We start from the raw sequence: 16,260 nt of genomic DNA, 5'->3' as shown, positions 1-16,260 counted from the left end.
TTTCCCCTCTGTATCTTATTTACCTTTTCATGTTTCTCTCGATTTTTGTGGTTGGATATCAAACTTTCCATTTAGCCCTGGTCTTTTCTGTGCAAATACCTGGAATTCTTCAATTTTGTTGAATGTCCATACTTTCCCCTGGAAATATATAGTCAATTTTGATGGGTAGTTGATCCGTGGTTGCAGGCCCAGCTCTCTTGCCTTTCTGAATATCGTATTCCAAGCCTTATGGTCTTTTAGTGTGGAGGCTGCCAGATCCTGTGTGATCCTGATTGGTGCTCCTTGATATTTGAATTGTCTCTTTCTGGCTTCTTGTAAGATTTTTTCTTTTGCTTGAAAGCTTTTGAATTTGGCAATAATATTTCTAACCGTTTTCTTCTCTGGATCGAATGTAGTGGGTGTTCTATGAATCCTTTCGATGTCTATATTGCCCTCTTGTTGTAGGACTTCAGGGCAATTTTGCTGAATAATTTCTTTTAGTACAGAGTCCAGGTTTCTATTAATTTCTGGTTTTTCTGGAAGACCAATTATTCTCAAATTGTCTCTTCTAGACCGGTTTTCTTGGTCTGTCACTCTCTCATTGAGATATTTCATATTTCCTTCTATTTTTTCAGTCTTTTGATTTTGTTTTATTTGTTCTTGTTGTCTTGAGAGATCATTAGCTTCTACTTGCTCAATTCTAGCCTTTAGGGATTGATTTTCGGCTATAATCTTTCGGTTTTCGGCCATAATCTTCTGGTTTTCGGCCATAATCTTCTGGTATTCCTTTTCAATCTGGTCATTTCTGGTGTTCAATTGCAAGAATCTACCTTTTAAACAGTTATTTTCTTGCCAGATCTCTTCCATTTTCCTCAAAATCTCAGTTTTGAACTCTTCCATAGCTTCTGAGGAGTTTTCCTTATTTGAGGAGGGTCCAGATGCTTGTTTGTTCTCCTCCTCTGTTTGCTCGGTTGTCTAGATTTTCTCTGTGTAAAAGTTGTCGAGTGTTAAAGGCTTCTTTTTCTTGTTGTTATTCTTTCTCTTCTGAGCTTCCTGAGACTGGGTAGCCATCATTAGCCCAGCAGCTTCTCAGATTTATCCTCGCGCTCAGTGTCTGTCCGCGGTCTATTGGCTCCTGAGGTCTGAGTTCTGGTTTTTTCCAAGGTCAAGCCCCCTGGTGGACCCCCTTGCTTGATCCTCTGCAGGAGGTTCCTTTACAAGTCTCAGGGCGCTGCTTCCACAGTCGTATACCCGTCTGCACTGGTTCCCCACTCAGGTTTTCAGAGCTTTAGTTCCTGGCTGTGTCTGCCTCCACCCATGCCTCCGCCCGTGCCTGTGCTCTCAGCCCGCGCTCTGCGCCCGGCGTCCACTCTCTGCTCCCGCGCTCAGATTTCGCGTGCGTTCTTTGGCTTATTGGGGTCCTAAATCTTGCTGCTCTCAGGAACAGGCCCCGGAGCTGCCAATGACTCAATGGGTGCCCCAAACTTGCTCTATTTCTTTTTAGCTGGCTTCAGCGCTATAGATGTTGTGTGTGGAGGGGGTGGGGGTGGGGTGGTTGCTCAGCCTGTGATTTAGTGAGAGCTGTTTCACCCCTTTATAGCATGGAAATGCCTCGATTCCACGTACCTTCCATGCTGTGCCCTGTTGTGGGGTTCCTCCGTTCGTCTGGACTTGTTTTTATGTCCCCTTGAGGAGTTTTGTGTGTTTTGGTCAGGAGAGGTTAAGAGCTGCTTCTTACTCTGCCGTCATCTTAACCCGGAACTCAAGGGTTTCTGTTTTATTATGTCTCTGTGCTAGACTTATAGAATTTCTGGACTTCACTATTTCTTCTTTTCGGTGGGGGGGTCCCAGGTTATCTATAATAGACTTAGATCACACAATGTCACTTCTCTTCTTTGCCTCTTGTTCTCCATTCTAATCCTTTGTGGTTCATGGATTTCCTCACAAATATACATTATTAAATATGTATAATATTACTCCATTTAAGATTCTTTTGATTATGGAATATATTTCAAGAGCCCTACATAATACTGATCTTTTTGGTTGACTTTGGTTGCTAATGGAAGGTTTACTTGTACTGAACCTGTCTCTCTGTCCACTTAATCCAAGTCTATTTGTTTTTCAATTATCCACTTCTTCTAGCTTCAGAGAATATGCTGTTTTGCTGAGTAGATATACAATGGCCCTAAAGTCCTTACCTTCCATTTGAAGCAGTGACAAATAGTACTTTTGTCTTTAAATCTTCAGTTACTAGGTCTTTATAAACCTTAGAGATTCTTTCTAACTATTCCCATATTTGATCCTACATCAGCCATCAAAAGTGGGTGTTTGTTTTAAATTCCGGGAAATGTATAGTAGACTTTTATGGACCCATGGGGACTTTGAAACTACATTTCCCATGATTCCTCATGGCAAACAGGAAGTATGATGATGTAAGAGAGGGGATAAGTCTCCTGGGTGAGGAGGAAGTGGCCCTTTTTAGCTACCTGAGCAGGCGATACAAAAGGTAAAAATGGCTGAGGCAATGTGAATTCTTACAGGCGCGTGGTCTAATGATTTTATCCCTATCTGCATGGCCTTAATTAAACTACTAATTTCTATTATTATATCAGTCTTTATAATTTTTAATCGTAACATGGGTAGATGTACTCAAGTTTGATAAGACTATCAGTTTTATAAGTCTTCTAAGTCTCTCTTAGAAGGCTCTCAGTCACATCAGAATGCACACACTTTCCAGTTTACAAAGCACTTTTGTCATAGCAACTGTGCATAGATAATACCAATACTGTCATCTTTATTTCACAAATAAATAAACAAAGGATCAGAAAGAATTTCAGAATCTTAGAGTTGTAAGAGTCTCAGAAATCATTTAATTCATCCTATTGTTGGGCAGGAATCTCACTGTTCAGTGTCACTTGTGAGGGATATTAAGTAACTAGTCCAATATCCCACAGCTAACAATTTGTGGAGTCAAGGATACAGAGGGAAGTCTTCTAATTTCAAATCTGGTTCTCTTTCCCATTGTTCTATGCTAATATTGGCTATGACAATGGTCTGGGTGGAGAAAACTCAGTGAATGCATTCAATCTGATCTGATTTTAACAGAAACACTGATATTGGCATGTTAGAAAACATAAATATGTCTGTAATCTATACATACACCTCATATTTTTACCCTGTATACCCTGGCCTTATAAGAGCAACTCACAACACCAGAATTAGGTTCTAACAGTAACTAAGCAAATCTGACTCACCTTAGACCATGCACCAACTATGTAAGGTTAAGTCATGTTAGTTTAGTTGACCATGTGTAAGTGGATAATGAGTGCTATTCCTAAGCAATAATGAAATGGAGCAAAATTAGAAAAACATACTCAATATTGTTGAGCACAGCTATGCCTGAAGATTCAGTGAGTTAATCTGTATCAAGATATACTTTTTGCCATTTCCTAAACCAACAGGTTACAAGAATTATTTTCAAAGGTGGCCAAGAACCGCTGTATATACTACACTGTCCTAGAGTCAAGTCATTGAAGAACTATGGATCAATATAACTTGAAAAACAATGGGCCAAAATGATTTGGACAAATCAAGTCAATGAAGAACTATGGACCAATAAAGCCTGAAACACAATGGGCCAAAATGAGTTGGACAAGTCAAGTCACCAAAGAATTATAGACTAATAAATCTTGAAACACAATGAACCAAAATGAGTTGGACAAGTCGAGTCACCAAAAAATCATAGACCAATAAACCTTGCAACACAATGGGCCAACATGAGTTGAACAAGTCAATAAGAAGAACTATTAAAACCTCAGAAACAATGATGTTCTATGTCAGTCTACAACAGGAAGATCTCCTTTATGCCAAATATTGTCACTGGCAAGAGGAAGCTGAGAATGGTTACTGAATCCTGTTCTTTAAACATATTATAACTAAATAAAACACCAAATTCAAGAAGTCCACAAGAAACTCTAAACCTGAAGGCCTAAAAAGCCATTCAACCCATACATATCTTGTTTGTACATACTTGTTTGCGTGTCATCTCCCTGTTAGGCTATGAACTCCCGAAGAACAGGGGTTGTCTTGTGCCTTTGGCGGGGGTACACATGAGCCCTAGCACTTAGCACAGTGCCTGGGATGTAACTGATGCTTTATTGGCTTACTGAAATGTATAACTGAAATCAAAGCTGTCTCACAGCTATATAGAATGAGGATCACCTAAAACCAAGTCTGGTACACTATGACATAATTCTATTAGGCTGACCATATGCTAAGAACAAGAAAAAAAGTACCCAAGCTTACATTCCTGCCAAGTTGAAGTAGAAATACCATAAAAAGGGAGGTCAGAAAATGTGTCTTTAAGAATGCACAGCTTCAGATAATGTGGCCAAATGAATGGGTTAGATTAAGTGATCTTGGAAGCCATTTCCTGCTTGATATTTCTATTATAGGAAGGTATATATCAATCATTCAAAGAACATTTACTAAGCCCCTACTATATGCCAGTCACTGTGCTAGGTACTGGGGATTCAAAGAGTAAAACAGTAATATCTGTCCTAAAAAACCTTAAATTCTATCAGGTATATATATATATATGTGTGTGTGTGTCTCAAATGAGAAGATCAACCCTAACATACTTTTGATTGGTGCTAAATGTGCCTGACATGGCATTGTCCATCTGTTTCCATTGTGTCCAACTCCTCATGACCCCATTTGAGGTGTTCTTGGCAAAGATGCTAGAATGGTTTGCTGTTTCCTTCCCTGGCTCATTTTACAGATGAGGAAACTGAGGCAAACAGAATTAAATGACTTGCCCAGGATCGCTAGTAAAAGTGTCTTGGGCCAGATTTGAACTCTTCCTGACTCCAGCCCAAAGCTCTATAGGTAACTTTCAAGAACTCCATAAAAGGCATTTCAAACTAACAACCTTAGCAATGTCTAGATTTTGTTGAAGCAGAGAAAGCAAAAGAAAATACTCCGGAAAAAGTTAACAAATGAGTGTGTGAAAATTAGCAATCTTTAGATGAAGCCCTGGAAAGGGAGCCTACACAGTCCTTTGGAATAAATGTCTGAAACACTGAAAAGCAGTTTTTTCCAAAGATAAGCTTTGAAGATGACATAGACAAGCCTGTGACCAAAGGAGATACTGAGGAAGGTAAAGAACTGAACAATGAGTAATTTGGATAGAACCAAAAATGATGCTGGAGCAATGAAATGTTTTTAAAAAGGTGAAAAGGTCCATGAAAGATTGAATCACAGATGGAAAACCAAAAGCAGGAAGAGATATTGGGGATCAGGTTGGTGGTTGCAGGAGACTGAGATACAGGAGAGATCCTGTATTTATACATGACCCCCATTGCCTAACCCTTAATGCTCTTCTGCCTTTTAACCAATACTTAGTATTGATTCTAAGGTGGAATGAAAGGGTTAAAAAAAAGTAGTTTAGATTTGGAGTCAATACACCTGACTTTGAATCCCATTTCTGATATTTGCTTTTTTTAAAATTTAATTTAATTTAATTTTTAAAAGTTTAATTAATTAATTTAGAATATTTTTCCATGGTTATATGATTCATGTTCTTTCCCTCTCCTCTCCCCACCCCCCTCCAATAGCCAAGGAGCAGTTCCACTGGGTTTTACATATGTCATTGATCAAGATCTATTTCCATATTATTGATATTTGCATTAGGGTGATCATTTAGAGTCAATATCCCCGATCATGTCCCCATCAACCCATGTGAACAAGCAGTTGTTTTTCTTCTGTGTTTCTACTCCCACAGTTCTTCCTCTGGATGTGGCTAGTGTTCTTTCTCATAAGTCTTTCAGAATTGTCCCAGATCATTGCATTGCTGTTAGTAGAGAAGTCCATTACATTCTATTGTGCCATCATGTATCTGTCGCTGTCTGACACTTGCTTTTTACCAGGGGCAAATTACTTGATTAATTCTAAGCCTCAGTTTCCTTATCATGTAATAAAAGAGTAATCGCACCTCATAAGGTTGAAACAAGGATCAAATAAGTTATATGGTACTTTGCAAGCCAAAAAGAGCTATATAAATGTTGACTATAATTACCATGGACAGTCACATAAAATTGCTTAGGAATTGTCACTTGAATTTAATTCTGCCTGTGAATAAACATCAAGTACCTCTCCTTGCCTCTCTTAACTCTGTGATTCTGGGAATTTTTATGGTTCAAACATAAAGTGGAGTATCACTTTTAAATGTAAAATAATGTTTCATCAAGACAATGTAATCTTTAAAGTCCTCCATAAAAATACAAACCCCTTACTGTTTGTTTCTTCTGCCTATTTCCATTATCCTGAAATACATCTGAGAATGCATATTTCTTTCTGTGAGAAAGTCTGCTGATGGAGAGGTTGAAAGAACTTGTAAACTGAAATGTTCCATATAAATTTAAGCTATTATTTTTCCTATTTTAAGCCCTCTGTGAACCCCAAATTTATATAAAGATTCCGGATTTTTTGCAGCCCTTTCCATGAACACTCACCAATATTATCATCCTCAGAAATACTTCCCCAAGATACTCATCTCCAAGCCTACTTACTGTCTTTTCCCAGACAAACAGCAAATCTATTACATTTTGATTACATGAACCACTGTGTGGTTAGAATTACTCCTAAATCAGACATTATTAAGATTCTTACAATTTTGGAGGAGGGGTTTTTACCATTCAAATATAAAAATGATCCCCAAAGATGTAAATAGAAAACATACTTACTGAAGGAGAAAATCGTCTCCTTTGAAAATCCTATCCAGTTCAGGATCAATTTTTACTACAGACCCTCTCTCTGTTTGAAAGAATTTTTGATATTGATTAGAAAAATGACTTCATTATGGAATACAGATCAAAGCATTCTATTTTTCACTTTAGTTTGTTTATGTTTTTATTTTAGGGTTTGGTTTTATATGAATATTCCCTTAAAAAGATGAATAATATTGAAATATGTTTGGCATGATAATGCATGATCAAACTGCTTACCATCTCTGAGAGTGGAGAGGGAAGGGGAAGACAATTTGGATCTTATAACTTCAGAAAATATAGGTAGAAAATTGTTATATATAAAATCGGGGAAAATAAAATATCTTTTGAAAATTACTCCATTAAAAACAATTATTGCTAATGTCTTGAGAGATATACCCTTCCACAAAATTATACATTGCTGTAAAACCTAAAAATTAAATAAATAAACCTGCAACTCTGGCTGAGAGTCAGAAGGCTGAGAGACAAAATGAAACTTACCTCAAGTAAAATAAAGGTTCCAACAACTGGTCATACAAAGAGATGAATTTGGGGCATGCTTTGTTTTTAAAATAAGGGAGAGGGGGCAGCTGAGTGGCTCGATGAATTGAGAGGCAGGTCTAGAGATGGGAGGTCCTTGGTTCAAATCTAGCCTCAAACAATTCCTAGCTGTGTGACCCTGGGTAAGTCACTTAACCCCCCATTGCCTGACCCTTCCTGCTCTTCTGCCTTGAAATCAATACACTGTGAAATTAGAATCTGTTACCCTAAAAACTACGATCCCCAGTGAAGTTATGATTCCCAGCAGAACTGCAATCCCCAGCAAAACTACAATTCCCAGAACCCCACTCACTTTATATCATTATGAGCTGATGTAGACAGGAGATAAATTGGGTAGAGTTCCGTGTCTTTCTTTCCTGTTGGGGCTCTGGTGAAGCAGGCCTTTTGAGCAGGTAGATGAGCTTGGGCACATGGTTTTATTTTGTTAGGTAATTACCTTTTTATTCCTTTACTTCTCATGAGTATTAATAAATCTTATAGAATATAATATTTGGAGTTGTATATTAATTTTAATTTTACAACACAATATTGATTCAAAGAAGGAAGGTGAGGGTTTTTAAAAAATAAAAATATAAAATAAGTAAACTATACCCACCTTATGCAAATTTGTTAGGTATTGTGGCCTTGAGTCTATTTAGGAAATAAAATTTCAAAGAAACTGAAAACTTTGAAAATCTACTCCAGAATTTATCACAAAGTTCATGGTCCCTTAATGGCTACTACAAGGAGATCAGTCAAATATGTATTGAAATCCTATTCCCAGTTCTCTTAACAAAGTTTCTTGTAATTCTTAAGAAACGACATGGCTTTACACTCCAATGGACTTTTCTTAAGTGAGCATAGCAATTAGTGAAGTGGTGAGCTTTGGCCAAAACAAGCCATCTGGTAGGTGGTTTGTCTAGACTCATGAATTCTGCTACATATGTAGAAAAATAGTCTAGATGGGCTTAGTGTCAGAAGGATCTGGGTGTAGACTGTAGGCAGAAAGCCAGCCTCAAAGAAGTCTATTAGCAAGGATCAGGGACAAAAGCCATGGAGACGTCCATCCCTGGAAGGATGGGTGGAGTTCAAGGCTAGGGAAGCAAAGGCAGGATAGAGACACAGGAGTGGGAAGTGGGCTGAAGTCTGCTCAAACCAGGGTTTGGTAAGAGCTTTCATTGTTTGGTACATTTAAATAGGCAGGTGTGTTTCATAACATAGAAAAGTCCCTGGAATTGATAGGTCGTGAAGGAGCTTTAACTTTTCTTTTGCAGGACACAGAAAATTGTATTCAAATGGATAGCACACCAACAAAAGTACCCAAGCAGCATGGACATCATGGCTTGCTGCTGAACTTTTCTTCTGGGACCACATAACTCAGAAATTATAATGGAAGTCCCTGGAACACAATTCTATATACAATTTTCCTTTTACACACAGGAATCCATCTAGTTCACAAAGCCAAGTGAAATTAATGCATGTGAGGGTTTGATTCTCTTGAAGTCTTGTCCAAAGACCAAAAATAAGCTCAGTGATTTTACTTATGGATAATTCTGTTCTCAGCCTCATGGTTTGTCTACTTAAATCATGACTACTGTGCTTTTAGCTTTTTGAATCCTGAAATTTTATTCACTGTCAACAGCATAGTTTAGTCAACATGAGTATGATTCTAAATCTACCCTCCATTGAGTTATCTATTGAAAATTGCTCTTTGGAAAAGCATATGAGAATGATTTCTTAAAAATAGGAGCCCATAAGATTTCTCTAGAAAGCTCAAAAAATTCCCAGAAGACAGATTCTAAAGGTCCCCTAGGACCCATAATAAATATAATAAATAGATGCTGGACTAGGGGGAATAGAAGAGATTGAGTGAGAGTCACAGGAGCAAAATAGTACAATCAATATTAGCACTTTTGTCCTTTTTTCTTCTTGTTTTTCCCCCCTCATCTTTTTTCACTGACCTAAATTCCTATTGGGAGACCTGCTAGAAAATGATTTGGTGAAAACAATTTGATGGTGTCTATTTGTGTTCTCAAAGAGACATTAACCCCCAAATGAAAAGACTCTAGTTGGTGAAACGTGTGTGTGTGTGTGTGTGTGAGAGAGAGAGAGAGAGAGAGAGAGACAGACAGACAGACAGACAGACAGACAGATAGACAGAGAGAAGGGGGCAGAGTGAGTTAAGATGTGGGGAGAGAGGGAGACAGAGACAGAGAGAGTTTGAGCTGGAAATTTCCAAGTACAAAGCCCCTTCACCTGTAGGTTTAGCACTACCTCCCCACTCCATCCCACCCCACCCTCCATGACTTATTAGGGAAAGAGATAAGGAGTCTTAACCAAAAACTTACTGGATCTTCATTAACAGCCCTATAAGTCCTCTCACTTTGTCCTCAGTGTAGTAATTGGAAACTTGCCTTACTCTAGTTCTAGTTACTAGATCTTAGCTTGTTTGCTGTGCTGAATTCTCTTTAAGCCACTTCCCACTCTTGTGTGTAGCCACTTCCCACTCTTGTGTGTGTCTCTCTCTCTACTGCTTCCCTAGGCTTGCATTCCATGAATCCTTCCAGGGATGGGTGTCTCCATGGCTTTGTCCCTGATCCCTGCCTGCAGACTTCTCTGAGGTTGGCTTTTTGCCTACAGTCTACTACTACCAGATCCTTCTGACCCTTAGCCCATCTTTCAAACCCCCTGCCTGTTTTTGCCATCTCCAACCTGGCCAGGTCTGCCACTAAAATGTACACCACCGATATCATTTACCTCTTCTAAGCAATTTCGCAAACTCCTCTCCATTTCACTCCCTCCCCTAGGTCCCCTTCCCAAGGAATCCACTAGAAAATAAAGAACATAGAACCAACATTGTTTAGTAACTACCTGCCACATATCTGTTCTTCACCTTTGGAAGTGGTTTATACAGCCCTGGGATCAGTAAAAATAATCATTCCTGGAGCAGAATGTTTAGTTTTAATGTCTAAAACCAAATGCAGTATCTGCTAGTGTACAGAGTCCTCTTTTCAGACTTATAGAGAATCAACTCAAATGCCTGCAAAGCCTTCAATTTTCTTTTCTAGCTCCCCACAGAATTAAGCACAGTGTTTGCATTGGTTAGACTAAAGAAGAAAATATCCGTGATAATAACAAACATTCATATATACTTATATATACATGTGTGTATATAAAAAAACATATATAATAGGCTAGTTAAAATAGAAAAGTCATTCTTTTTCTGGCTAACAACATATGGTCAATTTGGCTAAAATAGCTTATTTTACTGACCTGACTCAGCGATGGAGGATTTTTGTGGTTCAACGACGACAACTCCCTTTTTTGTTTTAATAACACTAGGTTTGGGCATCCTTTCTTGAGTCATATCTCTTTGCTGTAAAACCATTTGTTTCACTTCATCTGGGAGGTGGAAGATTACACAATCAATCGATCAATCAATAAACATTTAGGGTCTGTTAGGAACTGAGGGATAGAAATACAAAAGCGAGAGTGTCTGCTCTCAAGGAGCTCACAGTCTACTTGGGAGAAAAGAAGGGTAATGTCACTAAACAGGAACCCACCTCACCCTCAACTCAACTCAATAACCACAGAGGTCACAAACTATCTCTTTAGGGATGATATGTTGACACTAGTCAAGGATAACTTTCTATAAATTAAGTAGCTATGCTTAGGGCTTATTTTTTCAAGGGGCAGATACTAAAAATTGAATTTTTTTATAGTTTAAACAAGGATTATCATCATTTTATTTGTAAACAATCTATTGTTTCTTGCTTCAAGATATAATTGTGGCAAATACTAAAATTCAGAATAGTATAATTAATGATTAAGAAAAAACCCACAATTAGTGTTTTATGATTTTACAAAATGCTTTCCTCACAACCATGCTCAAACGAAAGTAATGCACATATTATTTCCATTTTATAAATAAGGAAACTGAGGCCCAAGAGACCAAACAACTTGACTGACCATCACACAGTTAGTAAGTACCTGGGCAAAGATTTGAACCCTCCTGATTCTCACTCTAGCTATTGGGTTCCCATACCCTAATGTTTCAGACAACCATTCAGCTTACTCCTCCTAGTTTCGTGCAGATGCTACACAGTCTCCCATTCTCTCAGATAGTAAATAGCAGGATTCATAATAAGTTAGGTGGGGGCAGAGAAGAAATGGGGATAGAAATCACAATCTGTACTATAAAAGGGGCTGTTATAGTTTGACAAGTGAACTAAGCCATTATTTGAAAGATTTCATTGATGGGTTAATGTGATTCCAGTTGTGAATGTGAATTCAGTTGATTCCAGATATACTATTTAGCTGCACCCATTCTTGAGTTGTCACTCTGTCAGACACAAGGTGACATGTCATTGCAAACTGAATGTGTACTTCCCTGCTGAGCCAGAAATAGTGCAATACAGAAACTGATGGTATCAGTGGTGAGGTGGAAAGAGAGACTTTGAAGTTAGAAAATTTATTCCAGTAATAGGTGGGCATGTTTGGTAGCAGAGAAGAATCCAGTATAGGAAAGGAAATTAAGTCATCTTAGAGCTCAGAGAAGAGACCAGGGTTAGATATGTAGATATAGAAATAATCTACATAGTGATCATTTAAACTATGGGAATTCATTAGAGAGGGGACACAGTGTTCAGAATAAAGACTTGCAGAATATTCATATTAAAAAAAAAAAGATGAACCAGGAAAGGAAGAACAATCAGATCAGGAGAACCAAGAGAAAAAGAGGTAAAAGAAGAGAGAGGGAAAGTATTGGGGAGGAGTGGTCAAAAGTATCAAAGGCAGCTTAAAGTCAAGGAGAATGAGGGCTAAATGAGAAGGGCCCATTAGATTCGATCCAAAAAGGGTCCCTGAGTAGTGGAATGGTGAGGCTAAAAGACAGATCAAAGAGACTGAGCAGTGAGTGGGAGATGAGGCAAAGGAGGGGAAGAAAGATATAAAAGGACAAGAAGAAAACACCCTCTCTGGGATACTCATTTTTAATTTTTAGAAGCAGTTGTATTCCATGTCTTATTGCCAAACTAGTAACATCAGTAGAATCTTCTTATTTTTAACACGAGCCCTGGTTTTCATGGGAAGCTTAGAGTCTGACATTTTCCAGAAACAACCCAGCTCAACAACTTCCTCCTGTTTCAGTCCTGGCCTGACCAATGTCGGTGGATATCTTCTTCTCAACTTCAGGGTCTTAGAGAGATTCCTAGACCAGAGAGGAGTCAACTAACTTGCTCAGGGTCACACAGTTAATATAAGCCTGAAGTAGAACTTGAACATTAGTCTTGCTGGCTTCTAGGTGAACTTTCTATACAGTGCTTGAAGCTGCCTCTCAGACAACTCTCTGACAGTGAAGGATAATTGAAGGTATTTCATTTGATGTCAAGATATTCAAAGGAAGGTTTCCAACACAATAGCTGGATCCCCTGAGAGGGAATAACAAGGTTTTGTTATTCTCTCTAGTTACGGAGATCACTATCATTCAGATGAATACTACTATTGTAATATCCATCTTTGTATAACGGGGATATGGCATAGGTACAGACTACCTGGGATGGCATCTCTCTACATGGTTAGTCAACTGGAACCAGTTACTAAAGGTTCTCACTAAATTCCAAGAGTGAATCACATAGCTCCCCCTCTATGAGAATCCTACAAAATCAGAGAGCATAGATGGGTTGCTATTTACACATTCAGAGGGAGTAATCACACTCCTAAGATCACAGACCCATTGAATTATTGAAGACATATCAAAAGATAAACTCCAAAGCTATAATGATAAGGAAGTAAGATTCTAGAAGAAATGGATAAATCACCAAGGAACAATAATTAAAATCAAAGAAGACTTTTCAAGGACAAAGGAAGATCTCAGAAATAAGAATACAACATTTACAAGCCTTAAGAAGCATGTACCATAAACCCATAATTATCTACTCAAAATGCTTTATGATGACAAGAAATGTCCATTTGAAGAGCTCTCAGTGAAGGGTCCATTTCGAGAGACATCTTTGAAGCACAAGCCTCCAAGACAAAAGAGAAGTACTATATTTTAAATGACCAAGATCTAAAGGGTTATTAACAACATGTGAGACTCTTGGGGTAATGCATTGGCTAAATCACTAAATATTTCAGAGAAATAAAAGGAAGAAAACCCCAAGTGGAGGGAGGGGGGTAATTACAAAGCAAAACTCCTGGCTATAATAAAGGAAAAGCCCAAGTTAAAGTAGAACAAATAAAGTAGAGTTGGAAGAAGCACCTGAGAAGTCTTCCAGTCCCTTCCCCTCTTCTGTAATAGAAGAGGTAACTGGGGCCCAAGATAAATCTAATGTGTTACTCAAGGCCATAGCATTAGGCTAAGTGTGGCTTAATAACAAATAATAAAATTAAGGGAATATTAATGGAATAATAATAATTAATTAAGGAATGATTAAATGATTAAAGAAAAGAAAAATCTAATAATTATATCAAATGTTTCCAGGAAACACCCTCAATCGCCTGTTTGGCGAGCCTGCCACTAGAAGCTTATGATGATAAAGATTGTAGTGACTTGGCAATCCACTTCAGAAAATGCCCAGATATTCTCTAACTATTTAAAGTCTACTTACTGCATGATGAAGAAAAGACATTTTGATTGGCTGCTGACCCAGAATTAAGATCGCATAAAAAAGGATCCCATTGGAGAAATTCAAACTCTTTTCCTGCTCCTAGCTACAAGGTAGGATGACTTTCTAAGCTTCAGAGGTTGGAGTGAGGAGGGTGATGGAACTAAGGAACCCTCTTCTCCCTCCCAGGCCATCAGGCAAGTGCATGACCCTCTAGGCAAGCCTATGTCCAGGATAGGTGCTGCCTTCTATTTATGTCTTCCTTCTATGGCACAGAGCTTTATGAGATCCAAAAATGTCCAGGAACTAGAGTCCATACCAGAATTTACTGGTAATATGACCAGTGAGGGATCAGTGAGAGCCCTGGGGAGCAACCTGAGGGACTCATGGGATCCAGCCCAGCTTTAGTGGATCTAGGAAGCTAAAATATCCCAAAAGGGAGAGATTCTGTCCATTAAGTACACTGCATTCGGAAATTAACTGGGGATGGGATTAAACTGATTTACCTAGAATGTTGTGGTCAGCTCTGTACACCATGTTTTAGAAGAGGCTTTGACAAGCCTCCAAGGGTATGACCAAGGTAATGGAGGACATAGAGAACATACTATGTAAAGAAAATATGGAAGGAATTAAGAATATTTGGCTTGAAGAAGAGATGGAGGAAATAATTGATGCCTATAAGTATTTAAAGGATAGAATTAGATTTGGAATTAGATATGGAAAGGAATTAGATTTGCTCTACTTGGCTTCAGAGGGCAGAAGTAGTAGTAATCAGTGAAAGTTACACAGGGAATTTAGATTCAGTAAAAGCTTACAGAGTTCTTGACTATAACCTTTTATGTCATGGAACTCTTTTGGCAGTCTGATGAAACCTGTGGATTTCTTCCCAAAATAATGTTTTTAAATTCATTTTTTAAAAATAATAGAATTACAAAGAAAATTAATTTCATTGAAATAAAGATGAAATTTTTCCCATCCAAGTTCATGCATGCCCTGAAATCTATCCCTTTAGTCTCATCTGGATTCTGCCCCCACTAATTATAAACCTAGTCAAGTCAGCTCTTCTCAGTTGGCCTCAGGTTCCTTGAATATAAAATGAAAAAATAGAATTAAGATTCTATATAAGATTCTCTCCAGCTCAAATATCCTATGAATCTATACTTCTAAAACATTTAAAGAAAATTTTAGAAAATTAACTTACCCATGCCATGAATATCCTCCTGACGACTAAAACTTTTTACTTTAGAAAATCTTGCTTTTTTACACGTTTTTTCCTTGGCGTCCCATACATCAAAGGTGATTTTGTGATAGTTTAGTTTCTTTAACAATTCCCTTGTGATTGATATCTTGTGAGTTTCTTTCCAAGACAGCCACAGTTTTTCATTTTCATTCCATGGACTCACCGACTATGTAAAATAATATTGAAAATCTTTTTTAACAATGGCCATTTTATAAATGTTTGTGGAAAAACCAGTAATATTCCTGGTAATTGAGTCAATTTGAAATAAAAATGCCAAGTGAACACACTTTTCCAGTTCTGCCTCTTAAAATCTCTAGTTTCCTTCAAGACTCAAGCTCCATTTTTCTACCCAGTTCCCATCACCTTTTGATTCCATCTAACCCCCTCCCACCAACACCACTATCATCCCTACCATATACACAGTATCCACTTTAATTCTTGACTTATTCCCATCAATTACCCCAGTGCTTTGCACAGAGCAGAAACATAATACATGTTTATTGATCTGAAACGAGATGATGCCTATAAAAGTACTTTTGAACAAAAAACATTGTATGAATGCCAGCTATAATCATGATGATGATGATGATTTATAAAAGTCAGAGTCCTGTTTGGGTTTCTAGGCCAAATGAGAGAGCATGTAGTTAAATGCATTTCCAGCAGGGTATAGGGGAATTAAAAAGTTAAATATTACTAATTACTAAATAATTAACTAAATAATAAACTAAAAAGTTAAATATTACTAATTACTAAATATAACTAAAAGTTAAATATTACTAATATATTCCTAATACATTTTGATAGCTCATTTTTAAAATTTGTCCAGTTCTACTTTGTTCAAATGCCCTGGATATGTTTAGTTGTTATGGATGAGTTTAATGCCTATTTTGCATTTGGGAAGTGTTTGTTTTTAAGATAATTGAGTTTTTATCAAAATAACAATTAAATATGTGTATGTGTATATGTTATAGTCTAATAAGTATAAGCAAAGTACTTCTCTTCAAAAGATGCTCTTGTTCATCACCTTGAGAGATAAAGAAAAGGGAAGATAGAGAAGAAGGAAGGAAGGAAGGAAGGAAGGAAGGAAGGAAGGAAGGAAGGAAGGAAGGAAGGAAGGAGGGAGAGAGGGAGG

At 37.7% G+C, this 16,260-nt stretch overlaps 1 protein-coding gene across 1 annotated transcript in view; it reads right to left on the bottom strand.

Annotated features, from left to right (window-relative positions):
* Positions 1-16,260, bottom strand: part of CFAP92 (cilia and flagella associated protein 92 (putative)) — a 71,584-nt gene that overhangs the window by 49,197 nt on the left and 6,127 nt on the right. The window contains exon 2 of the mRNA XM_044676253.1: positions 15,090-15,294. Within this exon, the coding sequence (XP_044532188.1) occupies positions 15,090-15,294 (205 nt within the window). The remainder of the gene's footprint in view (positions 1-15,089; positions 15,295-16,260) is intronic.

The sequence above is a fragment of the Gracilinanus agilis genome, chromosome 1 (genome assembly GCF_016433145.1).
Source record: "Gracilinanus agilis isolate LMUSP501 chromosome 1, AgileGrace, whole genome shotgun sequence".
Taxonomy (NCBI): domain Eukaryota; kingdom Metazoa; phylum Chordata; class Mammalia; order Didelphimorphia; family Didelphidae; genus Gracilinanus; species Gracilinanus agilis.
Note: the sequence above shows the minus strand (reverse complement) of the source record. Positions and strands in the feature narration are given on the sequence as shown.